General features: G+C 50.2%; 1 protein-coding gene across 1 annotated transcript in view; it reads right to left on the reverse strand.

Moving 5' to 3' along the window:
* The window catches only part of SCARA5 (scavenger receptor class A member 5), a 143,599-nt gene that overhangs the window by 52,854 nt on the left and 67,913 nt on the right, over nt 1-22,832 (reverse strand). The window contains exons 4-5 of the mRNA XM_065401840.1: nt 18,209-18,883; nt 3,595-3,675 (exon numbers count right to left, since the gene is read on the reverse strand). Of these exons, the coding sequence (XP_065257912.1) occupies nt 3,595-3,675; nt 18,209-18,883 (756 nt within the window). The remainder of the gene's footprint in view (nt 1-3,594; nt 3,676-18,208; nt 18,884-22,832) is intronic.

Consider the following 22,832-nt stretch of genomic DNA (forward strand, 5'->3'; position numbering starts at 1 on the left):
TACATCTCCCCTCAGCCTTTGTTTGGTTAGGCTAAACAAGCCCAGCTCCTGAAGTCCCTCTAACAAGGCAGGTTCTCTATTCCTCTGATCATCCTAGCAGCCCATGTCAATGGGAGTTTTCCCATCGGTGCCAGGGGATACCGACTGGGCCCTAACCCTTTCTGCGCTGCATTCTAGGGACATCATAATTCTTACCTCTATCCCAGGGCAGGTGTGGGGCTTCAGGATCTGATTAGTTGCAGCTGTCTGAGGTGTCTGAATGGGGGAAGAAGGTGCTATGCACAAGGGGAATTAATGCTGGCTAGGTAGCCTTTTCCATACTGCCCCTGCACCCCATCACAGGCTGAATTCCTTTCTAAGCTCCAGGCCATGGTGATGCCGTGGCTGGGAGAATTTCTTTGATCCCGTGTGAAAGGCAAAGGAGCCAGCAATGGCGGAAATGTACATGCAAGTTTCAAAATGGAAACAAATCTTAAAGAGTTAAAAAATAAAACAAAAAAAGCAGCGGCGGCAGCTGCCAGACAATCCATTTGTGATGCTGATTAAACCCAAATAAAAACAGCCATTAATCTGTCAAGGAGCGTGAAGCAAACATGGGTAGCCATTGCTGACAAGCTCTTTAGTAGAACAGATGGGTTTTTCTGCCAGCTTGGCTGGTTTTACAGTCCCACTTGGGGCAGGGGAGTGTATCTTACAGGACCAGCCAGCCTAGCACACCCAAGTCATCAGCAAGGCTCAAACATAGGGCTTCTAGCAGCACACCCCATGCCTTTAAGCATCGGAGCTATAGGAGGAAGGCCAGCAGCAAGTAGCAGCTGTTGTGGATCCAGCCACTAGAGGATGACAGGAATGCTTGCACTCAGCCAGCGTGTCACGTGGCTGACATGGTCAAACCCAACCTGTCCTCTCCAGGCGAGAGAACAGTATTCGCAGCCAATTGAGAGCGACTCTTTCATCAGATGGGGAGTGGGATGAAACAGAGAATGTGTTGGCTGACCCTGTGTATGGTGATGGATTCTGGGATTCTCTGCACCCCAGCAACGTCGCCAGGATCCATTTGACAGGGTGTTGGGAAAGGAGAGTCATTTGGATATTGTCAGTGTCTTGGGGTGTAAATGGGATTAGATGCCTAACCCAGTGATTTTTCTTCACATGCTCAATGGGCAACTATCTGCTGTGGGGGGTGGAAGGACTTCTCCCCCACGGCACCCTGACCCATGGCGGGAGGTCTATGAAGCTGTGTAATAGTCTCCCAATGGAAGGCGTGAAAGCCCCATCGCTTGGGATGTTACAAACGAGGCTAGACAAAGCCCTGGAGAATACCCTGGAGGGAACAGCCTTGCATCGCCTGGGAGATAAACTGCATGGTCAAATAGGCCTTTTCCCCATCTGCCTTCTCCAGGTTGTTTTATGATACTGGTTGTGCCACCTAAAAGACTTGCTTGCAAATCTGGAATTCTAGATTTGGATCAGAACTAGAAAGGGGCTGAAAAAAACACCCCCAAACTTTGGGTAAGTTTTTATCCATCCGGGCCGGTCACTAAACGAGGCTCAGAACTTTTGTGGTCTGATTCAGTTTGGTTCTGGGCTGCTGCAGATGTCTGTCTCAGCCCCTTTCGACCAACACGGAGACTTCCACTTGGATAGAAAAACATGTTTTCCTTTTGTTTTTAATTGAATTTGCCTTGACAAACAATGGTTTAACTTAAGGGGGGAAATGTTTCCTGAAACTTGAAAAAGTTCCATGCAACCCCCTAAGAAAGGTCCAGATCCCCAACCCCACCAGGATCTCAAATTCCCCTTCCCCAGCCCTTCAGGACCTGTGTGCGGCTGCTTCCCACTGCCTTTGGTTTTACTGTCGCTGATACTAACTCTTTGTTTCCTGCCTGCAAACCATCTGCTTAGAAGTTATCGGTTTGCTGCAAACTTCAGTTCCACTGACCCGTGCAGCGTGCGGCTATGAAAGGAGCAGGCAATCAGCTGCTTCGTTTGTTTACATTAAATTGGTACTCCAGTGAATGAAGGCAGCATTGGAGGATATCAAAGGACCATGCTGGCAGACAGAGATTTTGCCCTGGCAGACTATCAGGCCCGGCAACTATCCCAGCAAGCCATCAGCACTGCCAGAGACAAAGGCTCACCTTGCGTCTCTGAGCACGTGGGGCCGTCCATAGGAATGCAAAGGAGCAGGGAGTTTATTTAGCTCCGTACCCAAATCACGGTGTTCGTATGGCAAAGGCATCGCAGCGTTGGACGGCAGCGACTGGCGGATGATGACTGACGTGCCACTCCCCCTCCGACCCCAGAAGCGCTAATTCCTACAGCGGCTCAAGGACCCGGGCGGCGGGCAGCCTCCCTATCTGGGATGCCTGTGGGTATGGTTGATGGCTGATGGACACCTGAAGGCCCCCATAAGCCTGCCGTAATTCAGGGGTCACTCTATAGTGGCATATTGGGGCAGTACAGCTGGTGCACCAAAAGGAAGTCAAACTATCCCACCCAACCTCGCTTAATGGAAGGAGAAAGGGGATCGGATTACAGAGGGGAAAGAGGTCAAGAAGTAACATGGGCTGAGATTCCAGGGCGGTGATCTCTGGAAGTCAGCCTCTAAGGCCTGGTCCCCACTAAGCCCCCACTTCGGACTAAGGTACGCAAATTCAGCTACGTTAATAACGTAGCTGAATTCGAAGTACCTTAGTCCGAACTTACCGCGGGTCCAGACGCGTCAGGCAGGCTCCCCCGTCGATGCCGCGTACTCCTCTTGCCGAGCTGGAGTACCGGCGTCGACGGCGAGCACTTCTGGGATCGATCCCAGAACATCGATTGCCTGCCGCCGGACCCTCCGGTAAGTGTAGACGTACCCTGAGAAGCCTGGGAAACAGGATCTTTGCTCCAAAATATTTGGAATGCTGCAGACGAGGGGGAGAGGAATTGTCTAGGGTGACATAACGAGGGGTAATAATTAGCCCTTCTGTAGTGTGTTTTATCCAGAGCGCCTCGAGGTGCTTCTTTCAAGGAGGGCTGGCATCGGTACCCTGAGTCTTACAAGTGGGGAAACTGAGGCACAGAGAGGGGCAGCGAGTTAGCAAGGTCACATGGCAAATCAATGGCACAGCTGGGAATAGAGCCCCTTGACTGCCTGTGGAGCCGGTGTCCGAACCTCTAGGTCACATTGCAAGACCACTTGCTAGGTCTGGGGCTCTACATAACCACTCAAAGGTAGTTATGTGTTGTAACACTAACAGAATAGAATTAAGCCAACAATGAAAATGAGGTGCACAGGGGGAAATGTTGGGACAATGAGATCTCCTAGTTTACGGCTCAGTCTCCTAAAGGATGTGATGGAAACTCCATCATTTGAGTCATTTAAAACCAGACTGGACAAAGTGCTGGAGAATCAACTGTGGGAAACAAGCCTGTATTGGCTGCAGGGATGGTACCCAATGGGTCTTGCTCATCTCTGTGTTACTGGTAGTTATTATTTGTGTAGTGCTAACAGCATGCCAGAGCCCAGTGAAGTCAATGGGCATCTTTCTATTGACTTCACTGGGCTTTGGAGCAGTTCCTGTGGGCACCTAGTACATGGTCTGTTACCTCTTAGTCCAGGTAAACCAGGAACTCCAGGTTCGCCTTCCATTCCTTCATTGCCTTGGTCTCCTTTTGGTCCTGGAGGCCCTGAAATATGACACGTAAAGATGGTTAGTGGTTCTCTTTAGACAGAGCAGTAGCAGCAGCAGATGGAAAACATGCACAACTCTGCCCATAGCTGTCAATTATTATTTAGCAAATACCCAGAAGTGTGGGAGGTGCCTAATGGACATGGAATAAAGGCAGGCCCCTGCCCCAAAACATACAAGCGCCATGACTGAGGTGAAGTTTGCCATGTGCCTTCTTCCCCGATTCATGGATTTCAAGGCCATGATCATCTCATTTGACTTTCTGAATAGCACAGGACAGAGAAATTCACCAAGTGATTCCTGTCTGAGGCTCCTATTAGAGATGGTCAAAATTCAGAATTTCCATCCCAGAAGAAATTCGGACATGTCAAAATTTCCTTTCAGCCCGAATCGGAATGAAAAGTCCAAATTTCATCATTTTCTGCAAATATTTCTGAAAAAATTTGTTTCGGAACTATTAAAACCTCCAATGCAGGGGAATCCTGTCTTAGATTTCATCATAACAGATAAAGAGGAACTGGTCACAGAAATAAAAATTAGTGGTAGCTTAGGTACAAGGGATCACGACTTGATTACATTTGTTATGTGCAAACAGAATAAAGTATAAACCAGTAATGTATATAGTTGGTGATTTAAAAGCACCAATTTCACAAAGCTGAAAACAATTATGGGCCAGATCAGTTGAGAGAAAGAATTTAAACAGAAAAATGTGAATAATAATTAGGAACTGCTTAAGAATATTGTATACATGCCCAAAAAGCCACAATCCCACAATAGAGAAAGAACATTACACTGCTTTAAAAAAAACAACAACAAAAATAACTGGACTTAGAAGCAGAAAGAAGTGAAAGCAGCTATAATTAAAAAAACAAACGTATATAATAAATGGAAGAATGGGACAGTTGACAGTAATAACTCTAAGCAGAAACTAGGAATAGGAGAAAATTGATAAGGGAAGCAAAGAGGAAAAGGAGCCATCTATGGCCACCTGAGTTAAGGACAATAAGGAGTTTTTATAGTATATTAGGAACCAAAGGAATCCTAGCAGAACTGGCAGAAATGGCAGAACTGACACTAATAATGCAATAAAGTTAGAAGTGTTCAATAAATATTTCTGGTCTGTATTTGGGAAAAAGCTAGGAGATATTTTCAGATCAAATTATGATATGCTTTTCATTCCAATAGCAACCCAGGAGAATGTTAAACAACAAGTACTAAAGCTCAATATTTTAAAATCAGCAGGTTCAGATAACATGCATCCAAGAGTTTTAAAAGAGCTGGCCAAGGAGCTCTCCCAATCATTAGTACTGATTTTCAGTAAGTCTTGGAATATTGGGGAAGTTCCAGAAGACTGGAAGAAAGCTAAGGTTGTGCCATTATTTAAAAAGGGTCAATGGGACCAAGCGTATAATTATCGGCGTGCCAGCCTGACATCGATCCCGGGGTAAGATAATGGAGTGGCTGATATGGACTCAACTAATAAAGAATTAAAGGAGGGTAATATCATTAATGCCAATCAACATGGGTTTATGGAAAATAGATTGTATCAGACTAACTTGGTATCTTTTATTGATGAGATTGCAAAGTTGGTTGATAAAGGTAATAGTGATTTAATATATTTAGATTTCTGTAAGGCATTTGACTTGGTACCAGAAGACATTTTGATTAAGAAATTAGAATGATATAAAATCAACAAGGTACATATTAAATGGATTAAAATCTGGCTAATTGACAGGTCTCAAAATGTAACTGTAAACAGGGAATCATCTTCGAGCGGGTGTGTTTCCAGTGGGGTACTGCAGGTGTCAGTTCTTGGCCCTACGCTATTTAACATTTTTATCACTGATCTAGGAGAAGACATAAAGTCATCACTGATCAAGTTTGCAGACGATACAAAGATGAGGGGAGTGATAAATAATGAAGAGGACAGGTGACTCATTCAGAACGATCTGGATCTCTTGTTAAGTTGGGTACAAGCAAACAATATATGTTTTAGAATAGAATCATAGAATCTTAGACTATCAGGGTTGGAAGGGATCTCAGGAGGTATCTAGTCCAACCCCCTGCTCAAAGCAGGATCAACACCAACTAAATCATCCCAGCCAGGGCTTTGTCAAGCCTGACCTTAAAAACCTCTAAGGATGGAGATTCCACCACCTCCCTAGGGAACCCATTCCAGTGCTTCACCACCCTCCTAGTGAAATAGTTTTTCCTAATATCCAACCTAAACCTCCCCCACTGAAACTTGAGACCATTACTCCTAGTTCTGTCATCTGCTACCACTGAGAACAGCCGAGCTCCATCCTCTTTGGAACCCCTTTCAGGTAGTTGAAAGCAGCTATCAAATCCTCCCTCACTCTTCTCTTCTACAGACTAAACAAGCCCAGTTCCCTCAGCCTCTCCTCGTAAGTCATGTGCCCCAGCCCCCTGATCATTTTTGTTGCCCTCCACTGGACTCTCTCCAATTTGTCCACATTATGGCCAAATGTAAATGGATACAGCTAGGGGCAAAGAACGTAGGCCATACTTACAGGATGGGGGACTCTATCCTGGGAAATAGTAACTCTGAAAAGGACTTGGGGGGTTATGGGGGATAATCAGCTGAACATGGGTTCCCAGTGCGATGCTGTGGCCAAAAAGGTTAATGGGAACCTTGAATTCATAAACAGGGGAATCTTGATTCGGGGGCTTATACTGCCATTGTATTTGGCATTGGTGTATCCACTGCTGGACTATTGTGTCCCCAATTCAAGGAGGATGTTGATAAAAGAAGAGCCACAACAATGATTAAAGAACAGGAAAACCTGCCTTATTCTGAGAGACTCACGAAGCTCAATCTGTTTCGCTTACCAAGAGAAGGTTAAGAGGTGACTTGATCAGTCTATAAATACCCATGGGGAATAGAAATTTGATAATGGGCTCTTCAGTCTAGCAGACAAAGGTCTAACTTGATCCAATGGCTGGAAGATGAAGCTAGACAAATTCAGACTAGAAATAAGGCACAGCATTTTTAACAGTGAGGTTGATTACCCACTGGAACAATTGACCAAGGGTCATGGTGGATTCTTCGTCATTGGCAATTTTAAAATCAAGATTGGATGTTTTTTCTAAGCTATCTGCTCTAGCAAGACACGTTTTTTCTAAGCTATCTGCTCTAGTTCAAACTGGAACTATCTTGGGGAAGTCCTACGGCTTGTGTTAGACTAGATGATCGCAATGGTCCCGCCTAGCCTTAGAATCTATGAATCAGTCCAGGTCCATGCCTAGATCTCCCAGACACTGTAACAGTAATAATTAATAATAATAAGGTTGAAGAGGTTACTTTCAATAAGGTCAAAGTTCCTCATTTCGACTTTTTCATTTCAGCTTTTATCTGTTATCGGTTATGTTTTGCATGTCAAAACAAACCACCTCAACCTTACCAAATCCAAACGTTTTGATAATTTTCATCAAAAAAGTTGATGAAATTGAAATGTTCCTGTGACACATTTCAATCTTGTCAAACCAGCATTTTCTGATGGCTGGAAAACTGTTCGGTCTGGAAAATTTTGACCAGCTCTGCCCATGTCTTCTGGTTGAACTAGGTCAGGGTGTCTCAACCTGGGGGAGAGGCCCCAAAATTGGGTCCCCAGAATGTTTCAAAGCGTCATGTGGCAGCTCCTGTGACTCCTGTCCCACGGGGCTGGCTGGGCTTGTCTCCCTGCTCCAGGCTCTGCAACCTCTGGGCTCCCAGCGCCACTCAGGTCTGGCCCAGCCATCATGACGACAGGAGTGTGGATAGGCCAAATTTGAGTGAGTGGCACTGCCACCCCGTGAGCCAGGTCACAACTCCACTCTCACAAACCTGGTCCAGTCAGGGGAGCTGGGCTAAACCTGAGCGGGGCTGCAACCCTGGAGGTTGCAACACCCAGAACCAAGCCCAGACACCCCACAGCACAGAAGCTACAGGAGCCGCCATGGTGGGGTGAATGCCAGGAGGGACCCACCTTCCCAGGGGGCAGGACACGACTGAAACCACCCCAGGGCCTCCACCCCCAGACTATTCACCGTGTCGCAACAGGCCGTAAACATTTACAAATGGATCCTGAGCCCAAAAAGGTTGAGAATCACTGAACTCGAGTATATATTTTTAAAAAGACGTGCAGTTTTGACGTAAAAACTCCAGTGACAGAGAATCCAGCTCATCCCTTGGTAATTTGCTGCAATGATGAATTGTCCTCCCCTTTTTTAACCCTTATTTCTACCCTGAATTTATCTAGCTTCAGGTTTGAGCCATTGGGTCACCGAGGGTGATGGCTGTTATCTATCAGCTCCGGCACGGTGCTCTTTTTGCAACTACCCAGTTCATTTGGCGTCACCTTTGGCCCCACAGCCACACCGCACCTGAACCCCTAACCCAAAGAAACTGATGGAGAATGTGCTTTCATTTCTAAACACCCCCTACTCTTCAGGCGTCTTCCCCTCAGCCTGCAAGGATTTCACCCATTATACCCATCCCACAGTTCCCCAGCCCCCTGGGTCAGTCTTGTTCTCTCCATTTCGCAGTTGCGGAAACCGAGGCACAGAGGTTAAAGCGTCTTGCCCCAAGGTTGCAGAGTGAGCTGGCGGAAGAGCTGGGATTAAAAGGCATGGCTCTCGACGACCCAGCTCCATGGGCTAAACCACTCAATCTCTTTAAGGATCAGGCCAACTGCTGAGGTCCTTATTCATTTGTGGTCAGTCTTTATGCCGAGAGTCAGTCACCTGAGAAAGAGCTGAACAAAATCTGTGTGGGGCACTTAGGATTCGGCTCTAGCTGCTCAGAGAATAGGACACAGTCAGACTCTTTCTCTCAGGAATCGGGTTTCTTCCCTGGAGGCACATGTGGCACAGGAAGGAGGGCAGCTGAGATTACACGGGTGTCGCTGAGACCAGAGTCAGGGCTAAGGCCCCTGCCTGAGTGGCCTGCATGCCAGGATATGATACACTAGGTGAGGGCCCACAAGCAAGTGGGTGCTGCTCGTAAGGAGATGGTGGCAGTAGTGGGATTTGCAGAGAGGCGGACATGCAGGGAGGTTCAAAGCCGAGAGTGGGAGGAGGCAGAGGGTTGCTAGAAAGGAGGAGCACAGGGATGAGCTGGGTGGGGGAGGCAGGAAAGGAAAAGAGCAAAGAAACAAGTGAGGCAGGAACTGTGTAAGGTATTAAAGGGGAGGATGAAGGACGGAGCTATGTCAGGTATTAAAGGGGAGGATGGAGGGCGGAGCTATGTCAGGTATTAAAGGGGAGGATGAAGGGTGGAGCTATGTCAGCTATTAAAGGGGAGGATGAAGAGTTTTTCAATGAGGTGAAAAAACAGCAGCTCTGAAGGCAGGATCTTTGCTTGCTTGCTCTGTGGTTTGTCCAAGTTCTCAGAGAAGGGAGATTATGACAGCAGGTGCTCTGGAAGCTTCTCCATACACACAGCTCTGCCAATGCCCCTCAGTCCTGACCTGTAACCTCCCTTCCCCCCCATAAGTCCAGCTCTGCTGATGCTGCTCAGTCTCGCCCACAGCCCCCCTCCTGCTATTCCTACTCTAGTTCTCTCAGGACAGGCCCTGAACAGAGATGCGACCCCATTGCTTTGGTTCGTGGGCGGTTTCTCTCTCCAGTTCTGCTGCGCTAGCCCCGTGGTGCCATGTCTCGGCTGCGAACTCCACAGGGGACCAGTCATTTGTTTAACCCAGGATCTCTTCACTGGATTTAAAATCAAAGCCAACCCTGGAAACGTTTCCGTTTGCTCTGGGGGCTCTTAGAAAAGTTCCTTTTCTGCGTTCACAGAGCCTGCACTGGGACTCAAATTTGACCTGCGTGTCCCTTTCCGGCCTTCAGTTAAAGTCTCTTCACTTCACAGGGGCCCCAAAAAACAGATCCGGAGCCAGGAAATACCTAGAGAGAAGGCTCCAAACCATCCCACGGCTCAAGAGTTCTTACTCTTGCACTCAGCTGGCTCCAGCGTGGCTGGATTCAAGGTCCCTCACGCAGCAACTGCTCCATAAAGTTCCACATGGCCTCGCATTACAGGCGCACGGGGAAATAACCTGAGCCAGGGCCCCGTCTGACTTCCCTTAAGCCGGAGAGACATGTGTGCGCTTTTCCCCAGGGCCATCGTAAAGTGGATCTGAGTTGCCCCTTTCACACCAGAACCTATAGCAGGTTCCCCCCCCCCCGCATCCACTTCCATCCCCCCACCCTCCAACTATCTAAGATTCAATCTCTCCAAGCCGTGCCCCCACATTAGCAAGAACAGGGTGTAGGGGGGCAGGATGGTTTTGTTAAAGACAGTTTCCATGTGCTCAGAGCAACCAGCTTGTTTTCATTCCAGACCCTCCCCAGGGGTGACAATCAAACTAGCTTAATGATTTGAAATCTTAAGTGCCTCAGTAAATTACAGGTTTAAGATGGGGGCGGGGGAGGGCTTATTCATGAAAGCCAGCATCCCTCCGAAGCTGTCTGCCTGCAGTTGGCAAAGACACCCCCCCCACACACACACACACAATGCTCCCCCACTCACGCAAAGGCAGGAGTTGGTCTTAAGACCATGCAGATGGTCATCTGTGGTGCCCCCATGCCCTCCTGACACTGCAAGAGGAAGACAGTAGACAGGATGAGAGCAGACCAAGGGCCTTGGAGAGCGGGAAGGGACAGCTCCTAAAAATGCTGTAATGAGTCCTTGACCACTAGGCTGCCCACGAAGGAATCCCAGAAGCAAGCAGCAGGGATCGAACTCAGAGCCTCCTGCTTCAAAAGCTACCTGAACTAAAGGAAAATCTTCTATTAGCTGCCAGCAGTATAGGATCTATGACACAGGATTGGGAAGTTCTGACTCCATCCAGTAGAGGGTGCACACACATACACACCTGCCAGTTCACTGCTGTGTGTATGACCAGCACTACTATTGGCAAGGGGAAGCAGTCGTAAAGGGGAAGGCGGGACAGGTAAAGAGGATAAAGAGTTTCAGGCTGATATCATCTGCAGCGTATTGCTGTAAGTATTTGCTAAGTAAGGTAAACGTATAAGCGAAAGCAGTCATAGCCTCAAAGCCTGTAAGATAATAGCTTAGCCAAAGTTGAAGCATAAGGCCCAATAAAGCTGGAGCAGATGTTTTAGCCCAAGTAGCTGACCGGGAGTAGCTCTCGGATATCACAAGACGGAAAGCTGTCATAAACAAGTCTGACGAAACTCCTGGCAGGTAACCGCAAAACACCAGCTAATGCTAGTATGGGATATTTTAGGATAGGGACATGCACAGATGTTCAACCGCAAGGATGCTATGGTAACCAACTGCCGTCTAGGCCAATGAGCCTGCAGGAAACGATATACTAGCCTATAAGGAGAAGACACACTGCATTATTAGGGTGAGGCAGTTTAGATATGGACCACGGATGCCAAACATCCTTACGAATACTCATGGTGGCCACAGAGCCCTATGAAAGAGTTATCCATGGCTCGACCCATTGGGCTCTTCCTGGCACGTAAGAGATAGAACCGTGCACGGATCATCTGTCCCAGCCCTTTGAAGCCTCCGCGAGAGATGGTGTGAGTACATGGATGCTCGGAGCGTTCTGTAATATCGCTATCTTCTGTGCTGGGTTGGATTGTTTGTGCTTTTGCTAACCATGCGCGTACAAGGGCAGAGCGCCTTGCCTAAGTGTGACCGTCTCTGGCATGCACATCGGGGTTCTCTTCATAACTCGAATACCTCCGGCTCTGATCACGAAGCAGGACCCCAACGAACGACAGAGTGCTCACTGGCATTTCTAATTGATCAATATAACTAATACACAATGAACAGATCAGACAACACGTCCACCCCAAGATGACGAGTGCTTTTGGGCCAGACGTCAGAAGAAGTTTTACATGTAAACTAGACAGGAATCTCAGTCTCCCATTAAACTCTATTTGTCACCAGAAATCGGGGGTGGAGATTCATAGAGTCCTAGAAATGTCGGGCTAGAAGGGACCTCGAGAGAGGTCATCAAGTCCAGCCTCCCTGCGCCGAGGCAGAACCAAGTAAACCTGACAGGTGTTTGTCCAGCCTGTTCCCAAAAACCTCCCATGATGGGGATTCCACAACCTCCCATGTCTTACATACAATAATACTTGAACCCAGGGCCACTCAAAAGCCACTGCCGCTTGAGAGACAAGGCTAACCCCAATAACTCTCCGGCATTGGAGAGCTAAAGTCCCACATGGCGCTAATGGGGGTTATACCTAGACAGGATAACAGAGCGTGCTGCATGCCAGGAGGAAGGGGCATTGGCAGAACTGTGTGTGGGGAGCCCCGGACTGGACTAGCAGGTGGGAGCCCGCACATCACAGTTGAGTTGCACTGGCCAAGCTGAAGTGGGGCAGACTGGTGGGGACGCAGATCAGGATTAAGGTGCATTGGTGGAGCTGGGAAGAGGGGAGGGTGATGGACTGGTACAGCTGTGGGGGCTGTAGTAATGGAAGAAAACACCAAGCCAAACTCATCCCTTGTTTAATTAGACTGACTTCAATGGAGCTACACAAGGGATGGATTTGACCTGAAGTTTGTACAACGGTTATTGATCATTTCTATTGCGGTAGCACCTAGGAACCGTAACCAGGGCCCCAGAGTGTTCAAAGCAGGAAGGATTTGGTCTTTGGTCTTTGTGTTCACAGAGCCATATGGTCACAGATTTTGAAGGGCAGACGTTGGATGTGTCTCGTGCATGATCAGTTCATTTACAGCAGAGTCCCACTCAGCTGCCTGTCAGAACCCTTGCTAGATGTGGGTGGATTTAAAATATACAAGGGCCTTTGTATGAACACGTTCTATGGGGGGAGAATCCGGTCACCCACACACTAAAAAATCCTCACAGAGGTTTCAAACGGCTGTGCAGTTAGGACCATGATGCTGTCTTGTTCTCCTAACAGCCTGGAAATGCCAGAGCCCCGGGCAGCCTCTGCTCTGTATGGAGTGCAAGGCACCACCTAAGCAGGAGGGCTCCCACCTCCCCCTTCCCCAGCTGGGAACATTGGCTGCATTGAGCCGAGGACAGGCGGAGCGGGAGAAAGCCCTTTTGGAAGGCGGCTCGGCCAAGCAGGGCGACGGAATCGTAAATTACCTGATTCGCAGCACGCTGGTGATGACAGCGAGGGGGAAAGGGAGAGCGCGGGAGAGATGGAGATCCAAAATAGAGGGAGTGGAAGACGAGACTGCCAAGAACGTGTCAGCACGGCGGTAGTCAACTCGGAGGTTGGCCTATCCGGAGAGAGTTTGCTGAGCTTGTATTCATCACAGTAAGACACCTCGTGTGTGAGGCTCCATCCTGCCCTCAGCCACCACCAATCCCTCAGGCAGGGGGGTAGACGCCAAACCTAGAGAGGTCTGCAGTGGTGCTGGAGGGGCAGGTGCACAGCCTTATGTCTACACAGCACACCTGGGCTCTGACCCATGTTTAAGCCCAGATCCACCACACACCGTCCACCACGCCCATCCACACACAAAGCCCACTGACATGTACCTTCATCCTCTCAGAACACAGGCTACCTGGCTCACCCGGGGTACCAGCCCCTGGCCCAAAGTAGCCCAGGCCCAAGCAAGGCCATTTTGCAGCTAGCAGAAGCCAGCGTTATGAGGCTTGTGCTTGGATAATCGGTCAATGCTATCCCCCGATCCTCTGGCCCTTCTGTCTCCCAGCTCTCCGAGGGACTGCACTCGATGACCAGCCCTAGAATCTATGAATCTATGAATCTGCCTCCCATGAACCGAAAGCGACCTCCGGGTTCAAATTCAGACACTGTGCATTTAACCCTTCATTTCCACGCAGGCTGCTTGATTTTACACACAGATAAACCTAGCTTGATGCCAACCTGCGAAGATGCCCTCCAACCCACTCACTGCTAGCCAGCCAGCCAGCCAGCCAGCCAGCCATGCCTCTGGGAGGGGAGGGATAGCTCAGTGGTTTAAGCACTGGCCTACTAAACCTAGGGTTGTGAGTTCAATCCTTGAGAGGGCCATTTAGGGATCTGGGGCAAAAATCTGTCTGGGGATTAGTCCCCCTTTGAGCAGGGGGTTGGACTAGAACCTCCTGAGGTCCCTTCCAACCCTGATATCCTATGACCCCCACCCGGGTCTAGGGGCACGGTGTGATTATTTTCAGGAGGCCTTTGTCTTTCAGTGACACAGAGCCTCACCTTCCAGGGCATAGTACGGTCCCAGGCTGAGTTCACTGGGAAATCTCATGCTGTTGGCCGGCTAAAATCTGCCAGGAAATACCTCCTCGGGCTGTCTGGGGGAACTGAGCCCAGGGCATGTGGAGCCGAAAGCATGAACCTTTAACACTCCAGGGCCACTAGCTCACAAGCCTCTTACAAGCTCCAGCCATTAGAGTGGGACAAAGGCCCACACTGTACCAGCATGGGTTCTACATCAGTATTTAAAGGCGACCTGCAAAGGGTTTATTTAAAATTGGGCTTGAGACATTTTTGCCTTTTTTTTTTGGATGAAAAGAGAAGGCCTGGAGGGTGCATTTTAATCATAGAATCATAGATTATTAGGGTTGGAAGGGACCTCAGGAGATCATCTAGTCCAACCCCCTGCTCAAAGCAGGATCAATCCCCAACTAAATCCCCAAATGGCCCTCTCAAGGATTGAACTCACAACCCTGGGTTTAGCAGGCCAGTGCTCAAACCACTGAGAGAGTTTTATTTTGACACGTCCTTTGACCTTAGGACCATTGATCTGGTCTTCCCCGGCATGGATGCTGCAATCTGTAACACTGAATTCAGTGTTTTCCAAAGAGCGGGGCACAAGATGAACTAGCGTTGTGAATAAAGCCTTGAAAATGTGACCTGAGTGAAGCTGATGTAGAGACGCCTGCCTGAGTCTGCAGAGAGCCTGAGATAATAGCTCTGCCTGCTCACTCGGATGCCAAAGCTGATACTTTAAACGTCAGCATTGTTAACCATTTTACAGCTCATCAAGGTAAGGAAGAAAGGCGAGGAAGAATCAGATTAAGGAGACCTACATGATCTACTGTGACAGCTCATTTCGAGTGGGCCTTTGACACCTCCTAGCGCAGCTGGTTGCATTTTCTGGAAGCCCGAGCTCAGCTTTCAAAAGTTGGGGAAACACTGGCTTAACTGGAGGGACACAGGGTGTGGAACCTTTAGCAATGACTTCCTTTCTCCAGCACGACACAACTGGTCACTGGAGTGAAATCGGTGTCATGGAAAAGAATGTCCCCCCAACCAGAGAGCTTTAAATGGTGTAACTATAAAACCCCTGGCTTCCTCTCTCAGCTGCTCAACTTCCTCTCTTCAGTTCCAGCCGCTCAAACTACAGTTCATGGCACAGGGCACCCATGCCCAAGGGAAACACTCCACATGCCCATGCTCTCTGAATCTGCTCTCTACGGCCAGGCCCTCAGATGCCACCAAATGTGATCTGAGGAGAGAGTCCGGGATATGCACCTTAACACACTCAAAACCGCCTTCACCAAACAAGGTCACTTCATCAGAGAAGGAGATTGAATCATGGAACGGGCCATCCAAATACCGCAAGAGAACCTGCTTCAACACAGAATTAAAACCCACTCCGAGCACACACCCCTAGTTGTCACCAACCACCCCACAAAGGAACCCATATGGGGTATCATCAAACAATGACAACCCATCCTGAAAGGGGGCTTGAGCACATGACTTATGAGGAGAGGCTGAGGGAACTGGGATTGTTTAGTCTGCAGAAGAGAAGAGTGAGGGGGGATTTGAACTACCTGAAAGGGGGTTCCAAAGAGGATGGATCTAGACTGTTCTCAGTGGTACTAGACGACAGAACCAGGAGTAATGGTCTCAAGTTCAGTGGGGGAGGTTTAGGTTGGATATTAGGAAAAACTTTTTCACTAGGAGGGTGGTGAAGCACTGGAATGGGTTACCTAGGGAGGTGGTGGAATCTCCTTCCTTAGAGGTTTTTAAGGTCAGGCTGGACAAAGCCCTGGCTGGGATGATTTAGTTGGGGATTGGTCCTGCTTTGAGCAGGGGGTTGGACTAGATGACCTCCTGACGTCCCTTCCAACCCTGATATCCTATGATTCTATGAAATCCTTCCTGAACCCCCTCTTCTGGCCTTTACACAACCCCTCAATCTCTCCAAGCTCATTATCAGAAGCAAGCTCCGCCCAAACCAGGACACACCGACTCAAAGCAGCACCAGACCCTGCAAGAACAACAGATGCAAAACCTGCAGACATATCTCCACCACTACAATGATCAACACCAAACACACCTTTTAAGATCCATGGGTCCTACCCATGTCTGTGACTACATGTGGGGTACCTCACCCAGTGCACTAAATGCCCCAATAACAACTATGTGGGTGAAAAGAGACAGTTGCTACACTCGCAAATGAACTCGCACAGGAAAACGATAAAAGATGAAAACACCCTGTCATCTGGGGTGAACACTTTTCACAAAGCGATCACTTCATAGCTGACCTCTCGGTCCTCAGCCTCATAGGAAACTTGCACAACACCTTCAAAAGACCAGCACGGGAACTTAAATTCATAACTTTGCTAGACACTACAAATCATGGACTGAATAGACACTGGATTTATGGCTTATTACAATAATCTATAACACACTTAACAACCCCCCAGCCTTCCCCCTCCCCCTTTTACCCTATGACTGGAGATGTACTAATAGGCAACTTCACCTTGAATAGTCCTTTGACATATGTGCTAACTACTTTTGCTAAACAACCTGTTCCATCTTGTATTTAGCTGTGACACTCTGGTTACCTTTCCCAGACCTGCAGAAGAGCTCTGTGTAAGCTCGAAAGCTTGTCTCTTACCAACAGAAGTTGGTCCAATAAAAGATATTGCCTCCCACACCTGCTCTCGCTAATGTCCTGGGACTGACACGGCTACAACAACACTGTATACACGCTCTCGACGGACATGTCCGCGCCACAGACCGGGCTGTCTCTCTGCTTCCCTGCAATAAGCTGAGCGTGAGAGGGTGAGCCGCTAAACCCAGAGGGGTGGTTAAAGCCATCCCAAACCACACGTTATGGTTCAAACCAAGCCACAAGCAAGCCGGCCGGAAGGGACTGCCACCTCCCAGACTCAAACCTACCCTACAGGACACAGGTTTCCATCTTCAGTGCTGAGTGGAAACTGCAGCCGGTGGCACCCAGAGCCACCCCCACAGATGTCTGCTGTAGGCCCTGTGCCCAGGTTGCAGGAAGGTGAAAGCCAGCTGCCCCTCCCTGAGGCAGAACAGCCCAGGGAGAGCAAGGCCAGAAACACCGGACAGGGGCTCCAGAGACTGGGGCTTCTTCCCGTGTTCAGCTCCATTCTTGTGACCGTGGGCAAGTCCCGAAATCGACGTCGCTGCCTCCTGAGGGCCCTTAGGGACAACGAGGTTCTCAGACACTACGGTGCTTGAAGCCATTTAAGTGCCTTGACAGGTGGCCCCATGGATTGTCAGCAATGTTCCCCTTTGCCCGGCCGGGGGGCACAAACAGGCTGACGTCGGCAGAGTAGCTGCAGCAGCAGTTGAAGCAGGGGCTGCTGCACTGGGTGGGAGGGGGGAAAGACGCCCTGCGCGAGGACCCCCGAGGTGCCTCCTCTCCCTCTCCAGCGAGGGCCAGGTCTACACTCAGAAGGTCAGTACGCCCAGCTCCGTCACTCGGGGTGTCTGTGTCTTTAATCCACACCCCTCAGCGACATAGTTAAGGTGATCTAACCCCTGGTGTAGACAGCACTAGGTCGACAGAAGAATGTTTCTGTCAGCCTGGCTACCGCCACTCAGAGGGGGGGGTGAATGGGAGAACCCCTCCCCCAGCGCTGCAGCTACACTGCTGAAGCATTTCAAGCATGAACAAGCCCTAAGCCACCGCGGAGGGGAGCCAGCAGAGACTGAAGCCGGCAGAAGGAGCTCAAGCGGGGATCTAAGGACACTTAACTCTGACCGGACATTCTCCGCCCCGCCAACCTGCTCCCTCACCTTCACGTCAGCCTCACCCCACACCTGCTCCTCTCCCCTGCCCTGTTCCCCTCCTCCCTTCCCTGGCCTTTCTGTTTCGCTAATCCCCTCCAAACTACATCCACCCCCGCCCCGCAAAAATGATAGCACTAACTTGCCATTGGAGGTCACCACATTGAGCGCTTGGCTTCTGTGTTCCATCACTTTCCCCACCCTGTGTAGGGCAGGAACCGTCTACTATTCTGTATCTGTACAGCTCCTAGCACACTGGGACCTCGAGCTCAGGCAGTCCTGAGGCACTACATTCATAAACAGGATTAATACGCTTTCAGCTTGCAGCACTGCTAAGAGAACCTCATACCCCTGTCCTTAGCTAGCCAGGCAGTTGCGGGGGAAACTTCCATCTGTTGAGCTAAAGGAGTAAATCCATCAGCTGGCAGTGGTAGTAGGTTGTTATCTCCCTGCAGTGCTGTACAGTCAATGGCGCATGTGATGTGATGGGTTCACATAGCCCCATTGGCCTCGGCTGGGGAGGAAAAGGAGAGCCAGCTGAGAGCCCTTACCCCGTATCACGGAGATGTTCCGCAAGGCGATGGAGTGCTCCCAGTCCTTCAGCCTCAGGTCCTCAGTCACATTGTTCAGGATGGCCAGTTCATGCTTCAGTTGCTGCTCCATGGCGATATGGATCCGCCTCATCTGCCGGGCGTCCTCCGTGGCGTTGCTGATCAGCACCTGCAGGTCCTGGATCCGGGTGTGGTGGATGCCCACGTCGTAGGAGAAGGTCCTGTTGATGGTGCCCACGGCCCCGCCCACCTCGGTCAGCTGGTCGCTCAGGCTCTCCACCTGGGCGGCCAGCTGCGTCAGGAGGCTGTCGTGGTGCTCCAGCAGCAGCCGGCTGCTGTTGCCCTCCACCGAGAGCCTGTAGGTCTCCAGCTGGGCCATGTCGCTCTGATGGTTCAAGCTGTCTCTCAGGCTGGCCACGGCCTTGTCCGTTTGGCTCGCCTGGGTCTGCAGGTTCCAGAGGAACCCCTCCAGCTTCTGCAGGGAGCCCGTCATCAGGAAGAGGGAGTCTGAGTGATTCTGCAGGAGATCCTGGAGCCGCCAGATGTGGTCCAGGATGTCCCTTTTGAGCGGCAGCTGCAGCAGCTTGAGCTGCATGTCCCTGATGCTCTCGTTCAGGCGGTTCACATTCCCCGTCAGCGCCTTCAGGTCCTCGGGGGAGCTCTGCGGCCTGGAGACTGCAGGAGAAAGAGAGGAACCAGGTGTCAGACGTGCACAGGGAGTCGGGAGGGGGCAGGCCGCTAGCTGCTGGTAATGGCAGCTCCGGTCCCCAAGGAACACTCTTCACACCTCCCTCCCCGCCTGACAGCTGCCACTATGCAATATGGTCATTGGTCTGCACGGCCCAAAACTGATAGCGCCACCCGCAGGTGCAAATAGGGACCTGAATATGGCTCTTGTTCATTTGCCTATTCCCAAATTCTGGCCCCAAGCTCTAGGAGTGTGGAGGGGACCGTCTGTGCCTAGATCTACAACCATCCCTTCTGAGCCCTTATCGGCCACTGTCCCTGTTCCCTAGACCCTGCAGGGGTGGGGATCTGTGTGGGACTGGGTAGGAAATGCACATGGTCTCCTTCAGCCACATGGAGCTTGCCTGGTGTGAATTTATTGACAGAATCTGTAACCGTATAGATCACTGGTGCAACCACTGTTATATATTTGCAGCAAATATTGTACAAAGGCTGTTGTGTGAGGTGTCTATGGGAAGATTATGATGTGCTGGTTATGTTTATGCTGTCTATATGTATGTATCATTTTTGTAGTTGAAGTTATGAATATTGGCTCTATACTGTCTGTATTTCAAACTTATGCTGTGCTTCTGGGTGACACCCCAGACAAGTTGGTGTTAGCTCTGCCTGGCCTGCTTGATGGTCCATTAAGGACCATCTGCTATACAACTGACCCATTGAGAGAAGGCACATACACCCTGCAACTCAGCAAAATGACTTGGCCATGTGACTCCAAACTCCATTTTGCTGTAATTTTCCACAGTAAGAACAAAGAGGCGTTCTTACACCTGGAAAAAACTATAAAAGGCTGATGCCTCATCTCCATATTGTCTTCAGTCCTGCTTCTTACCTCTGGAGGGACTTTGCTACAAATGGAAGCTCTACACAAAGGACTGATGACCCATCCCAGCTGGGGATGTATTCCAGAGACTTGATTTGAATCTGCAGTTTATTCTATCGCTGCTACAAGCCTGAATCAAGAACTTTGCCATTACTGTATGTAATTGATTCCATTTAACCAATTCTAGCTCTCATCTCTATCTTTTTCCTTTTATGAATAAACCTTTAGATTTTAGATTATAAAGGATTGGCAACAGCGTGATTTGTGGGTAAGAGCTGATTTGTAGATTGACCTGGGTCTGGGGCTTGGTCCTTTGGGATCGAGAGAACCTTTTTTCTTTTACTGGGGCATTGGTTTTCATAACCATTTGTCCCCATAACGAGTGGCACTGGTGGTGATACTGGGAAACTGGAGTGTCTGAGGGAATTGCTTGTGTGCCTTGTGGTTAGCCAGTGGGGTGAGACCGAAGTCCTCTCAGTCTGGCTGGTTTGGTTTGCCTTAGAGGTGGAAAAACCCCAGCCTTGGGCTGTAACTGCCCTGCTCTAAGCAATTTGTCCTGAATTGGCACTCTCAGTTGGGTCCCGCCAGAACCAGCATCGTTACACCTGGGAATACACTAAAGTCTGGGTGGTGACCCATACATTGCTTTATGTCTCAGCTGAGTGCCTTGAACATCCCTGGCTTTGGGGCAAGGTTCTGAGCCGCATGGGTCTGGGAGTCAGCATTGCCAGAAAGCTGGGGAGGTGTTGTGGGGCAGCAGATTATGGCTTGGTCTGGATTTAGTTTTCCTACGTTTAACCTTCCGGCTGCTAAAAATGTCCATTTCCTGTCCCTAAACGGTGCTAAAAACTGCCCGGCTGGGCTTTTTATTTTTAGTCTGTAATTGTTGCACAGTCAGGTTTCCCGGCTGGCTAGGAATTGGGGCCCGGGATTGAGTTCTTTGCTCTCTAATTAACACCAGCAGCCTGGCTCCACCGGCTCCGGGAGTGGTTTGCAGCGCTTCCCGGGAGCTGTCAACCCGTCAAACGAGGAAGCAGAGATTAAAGGGCTGTCAAGGTTAACTAGACAACTCGGAATGTGAGGGTATAAATTAAACCCTTCCTGGGTTAATACTTGGCTTTCCCCCGGAGGCCTCTCACATGGCTGCATCTGCTGCATTGTCTGTGGTAGAAGACACGCTTGGGGGTAGGGATAAGGTCCAGAGTGCCCTAGACGGGTTGGGCCAAAAGAAATCTGATGAGGTTCAACAAGGACAAGTGCGGAGTCCTGCACTTAGGACGGAAGAATCCCGTGCACTGCTACAGGCTGGGGACCGACTGGCTAAGCAGCAATTCTGCAGAAAAGGACCTGGGGATTACAGTGGACGAGAAGCTGGATATGAGTCAGCAGTGTGCCCTTGTTGCCAAGAAGGCTAACGGCATATTGGTCTGCATTAGTAGGAGCATTGCCAGCAGATCGAGGGACGTGATTATTCCCCTCTATTCAGCACTGGTGAGGCCACATCTGGAGTACTGTGTCCAGTTTTGGTCCCCCCACTACAGAAAGGATGTGGACAAATTGGAGAGACTCCAGCGGAGGGCAACAAAAATGATCAGGGGACTGGGGCACATGACTTACGAGGAAAGGCTGAGGGAACTGGGCTTGTTTAGTCTGTAGAAGAGAAGAGTGAGGGGCAGCATTTGATAGCAGCCTTCAACTACCTGAGGGGGGGTTTCAAAGAGGATGGAGCTCGGCTGTTCTCAGTGGTGACAGATGACAGAACAAGGAGCAATCGTCTCAAGTTGCAGTGGGGGAGGTCTAGGTTGGATATTAGGTAACACTATTTCACTAGGAGGGTGGTGAAAAACTGGAATGGGTTCCCTAGGGAGGTGGTGGAATCTCCATCCTAAGAGGTTTTTAAGGTCAGGCTTGACAAAGCCCTGGCTGGGATGATTTAGTTGGGGATTGGTCCTGCTTTGAGCAGGGGGTGGGACTAGATTACCTCCTGAGGTCTCTTCCAACCTTAATCTTCTGTGATTCTATGATCTATAGGCAATGCCTTGGCCTTTTGCTTCTGGAGACTCCAGTCAGGTCACTCACAGGTGCAACGTGTGCAGTCAGAGCGCAGAGGTGGCCTGACCACACCCGTATCCCCCTGGCCATGGCCCCACCTGGGAAAGCACCAGGCAGCTGATTAGGCCAGATTGACGGCTGCTTGACACTGCACAAAGCAGTCAGAACGCGGCCCGGAATCTGGCCCTTTCAGACTCGCCCGCCACTGCACCGTCGGCGCGGGACCCATAGCACGTAATGACAAATGACTTTAATGCCAGCGTCTGGGCCGGTGGGATGCTACCAGCCTGTTAGGCCCAGCAGCGCAGCGACAGCTGGAACCTAATCCCTGCCCCCGGCAGCCCATTCTTGCCAGGGGACCCTGCAGGAAATCGGAGACATCGGCTCGATTAATACAGCGAGAAGCCTGGCAAAGCCCGCGGGGAGGTGATGGCTCCCAGCTGCCATTGCTGGCAGGACCACTTTCCACGGCTGTGCAGCTAGCCCTGGAGTCCTGGCCAAAAGTTCTAGCCAGGTGACTACCACATGCTGCTCTACACTGCCCCCTGGCTACAGGATTCTTCCCCACTTCCTGTCCCAAGAGCTGCGCCTGGCGGGGGGCACTGTGAACCCTCCAGGAAACCGGCTGTTTCCCCACCAGTGTGACCTGGGTACAAGCTGATTTTTAGGATCTACCCTAGACCACAAGCAGGTGTGCGCCATCCAGGAAGGTCTGCAGTCAGACCTTGGCCCCTCCCCCTGCCAGGAATCACCCCACCCCATGGATTTGCCCCCCCAACCACTGCTGGATGCCAGCCCCTCTCTCAGCCTGGTGTCAGTAGTGGGGGGGGGGGCGGCGCAGGGAGAGGCTGGCAATGAGCTCAGACAGGTGCCATGCGGAAGAGGAAGCCAGCAGGGCCTCACCACCGGCTCAGGGGGAGAGTCAGGTGCCTTAGTTGCAAGGGGTCCGGTTCTGTGCTGTGCCTGGGGGATGTGGCATACCCAAGGTGAGATGCTTCAGGAGTT

The sequence above is a fragment of the Emys orbicularis genome, chromosome 3 (assembly GCF_028017835.1).
Source record: "Emys orbicularis isolate rEmyOrb1 chromosome 3, rEmyOrb1.hap1, whole genome shotgun sequence".
Classification (NCBI taxonomy): Eukaryota; Metazoa; Chordata; order Testudines; family Emydidae; genus Emys; species Emys orbicularis.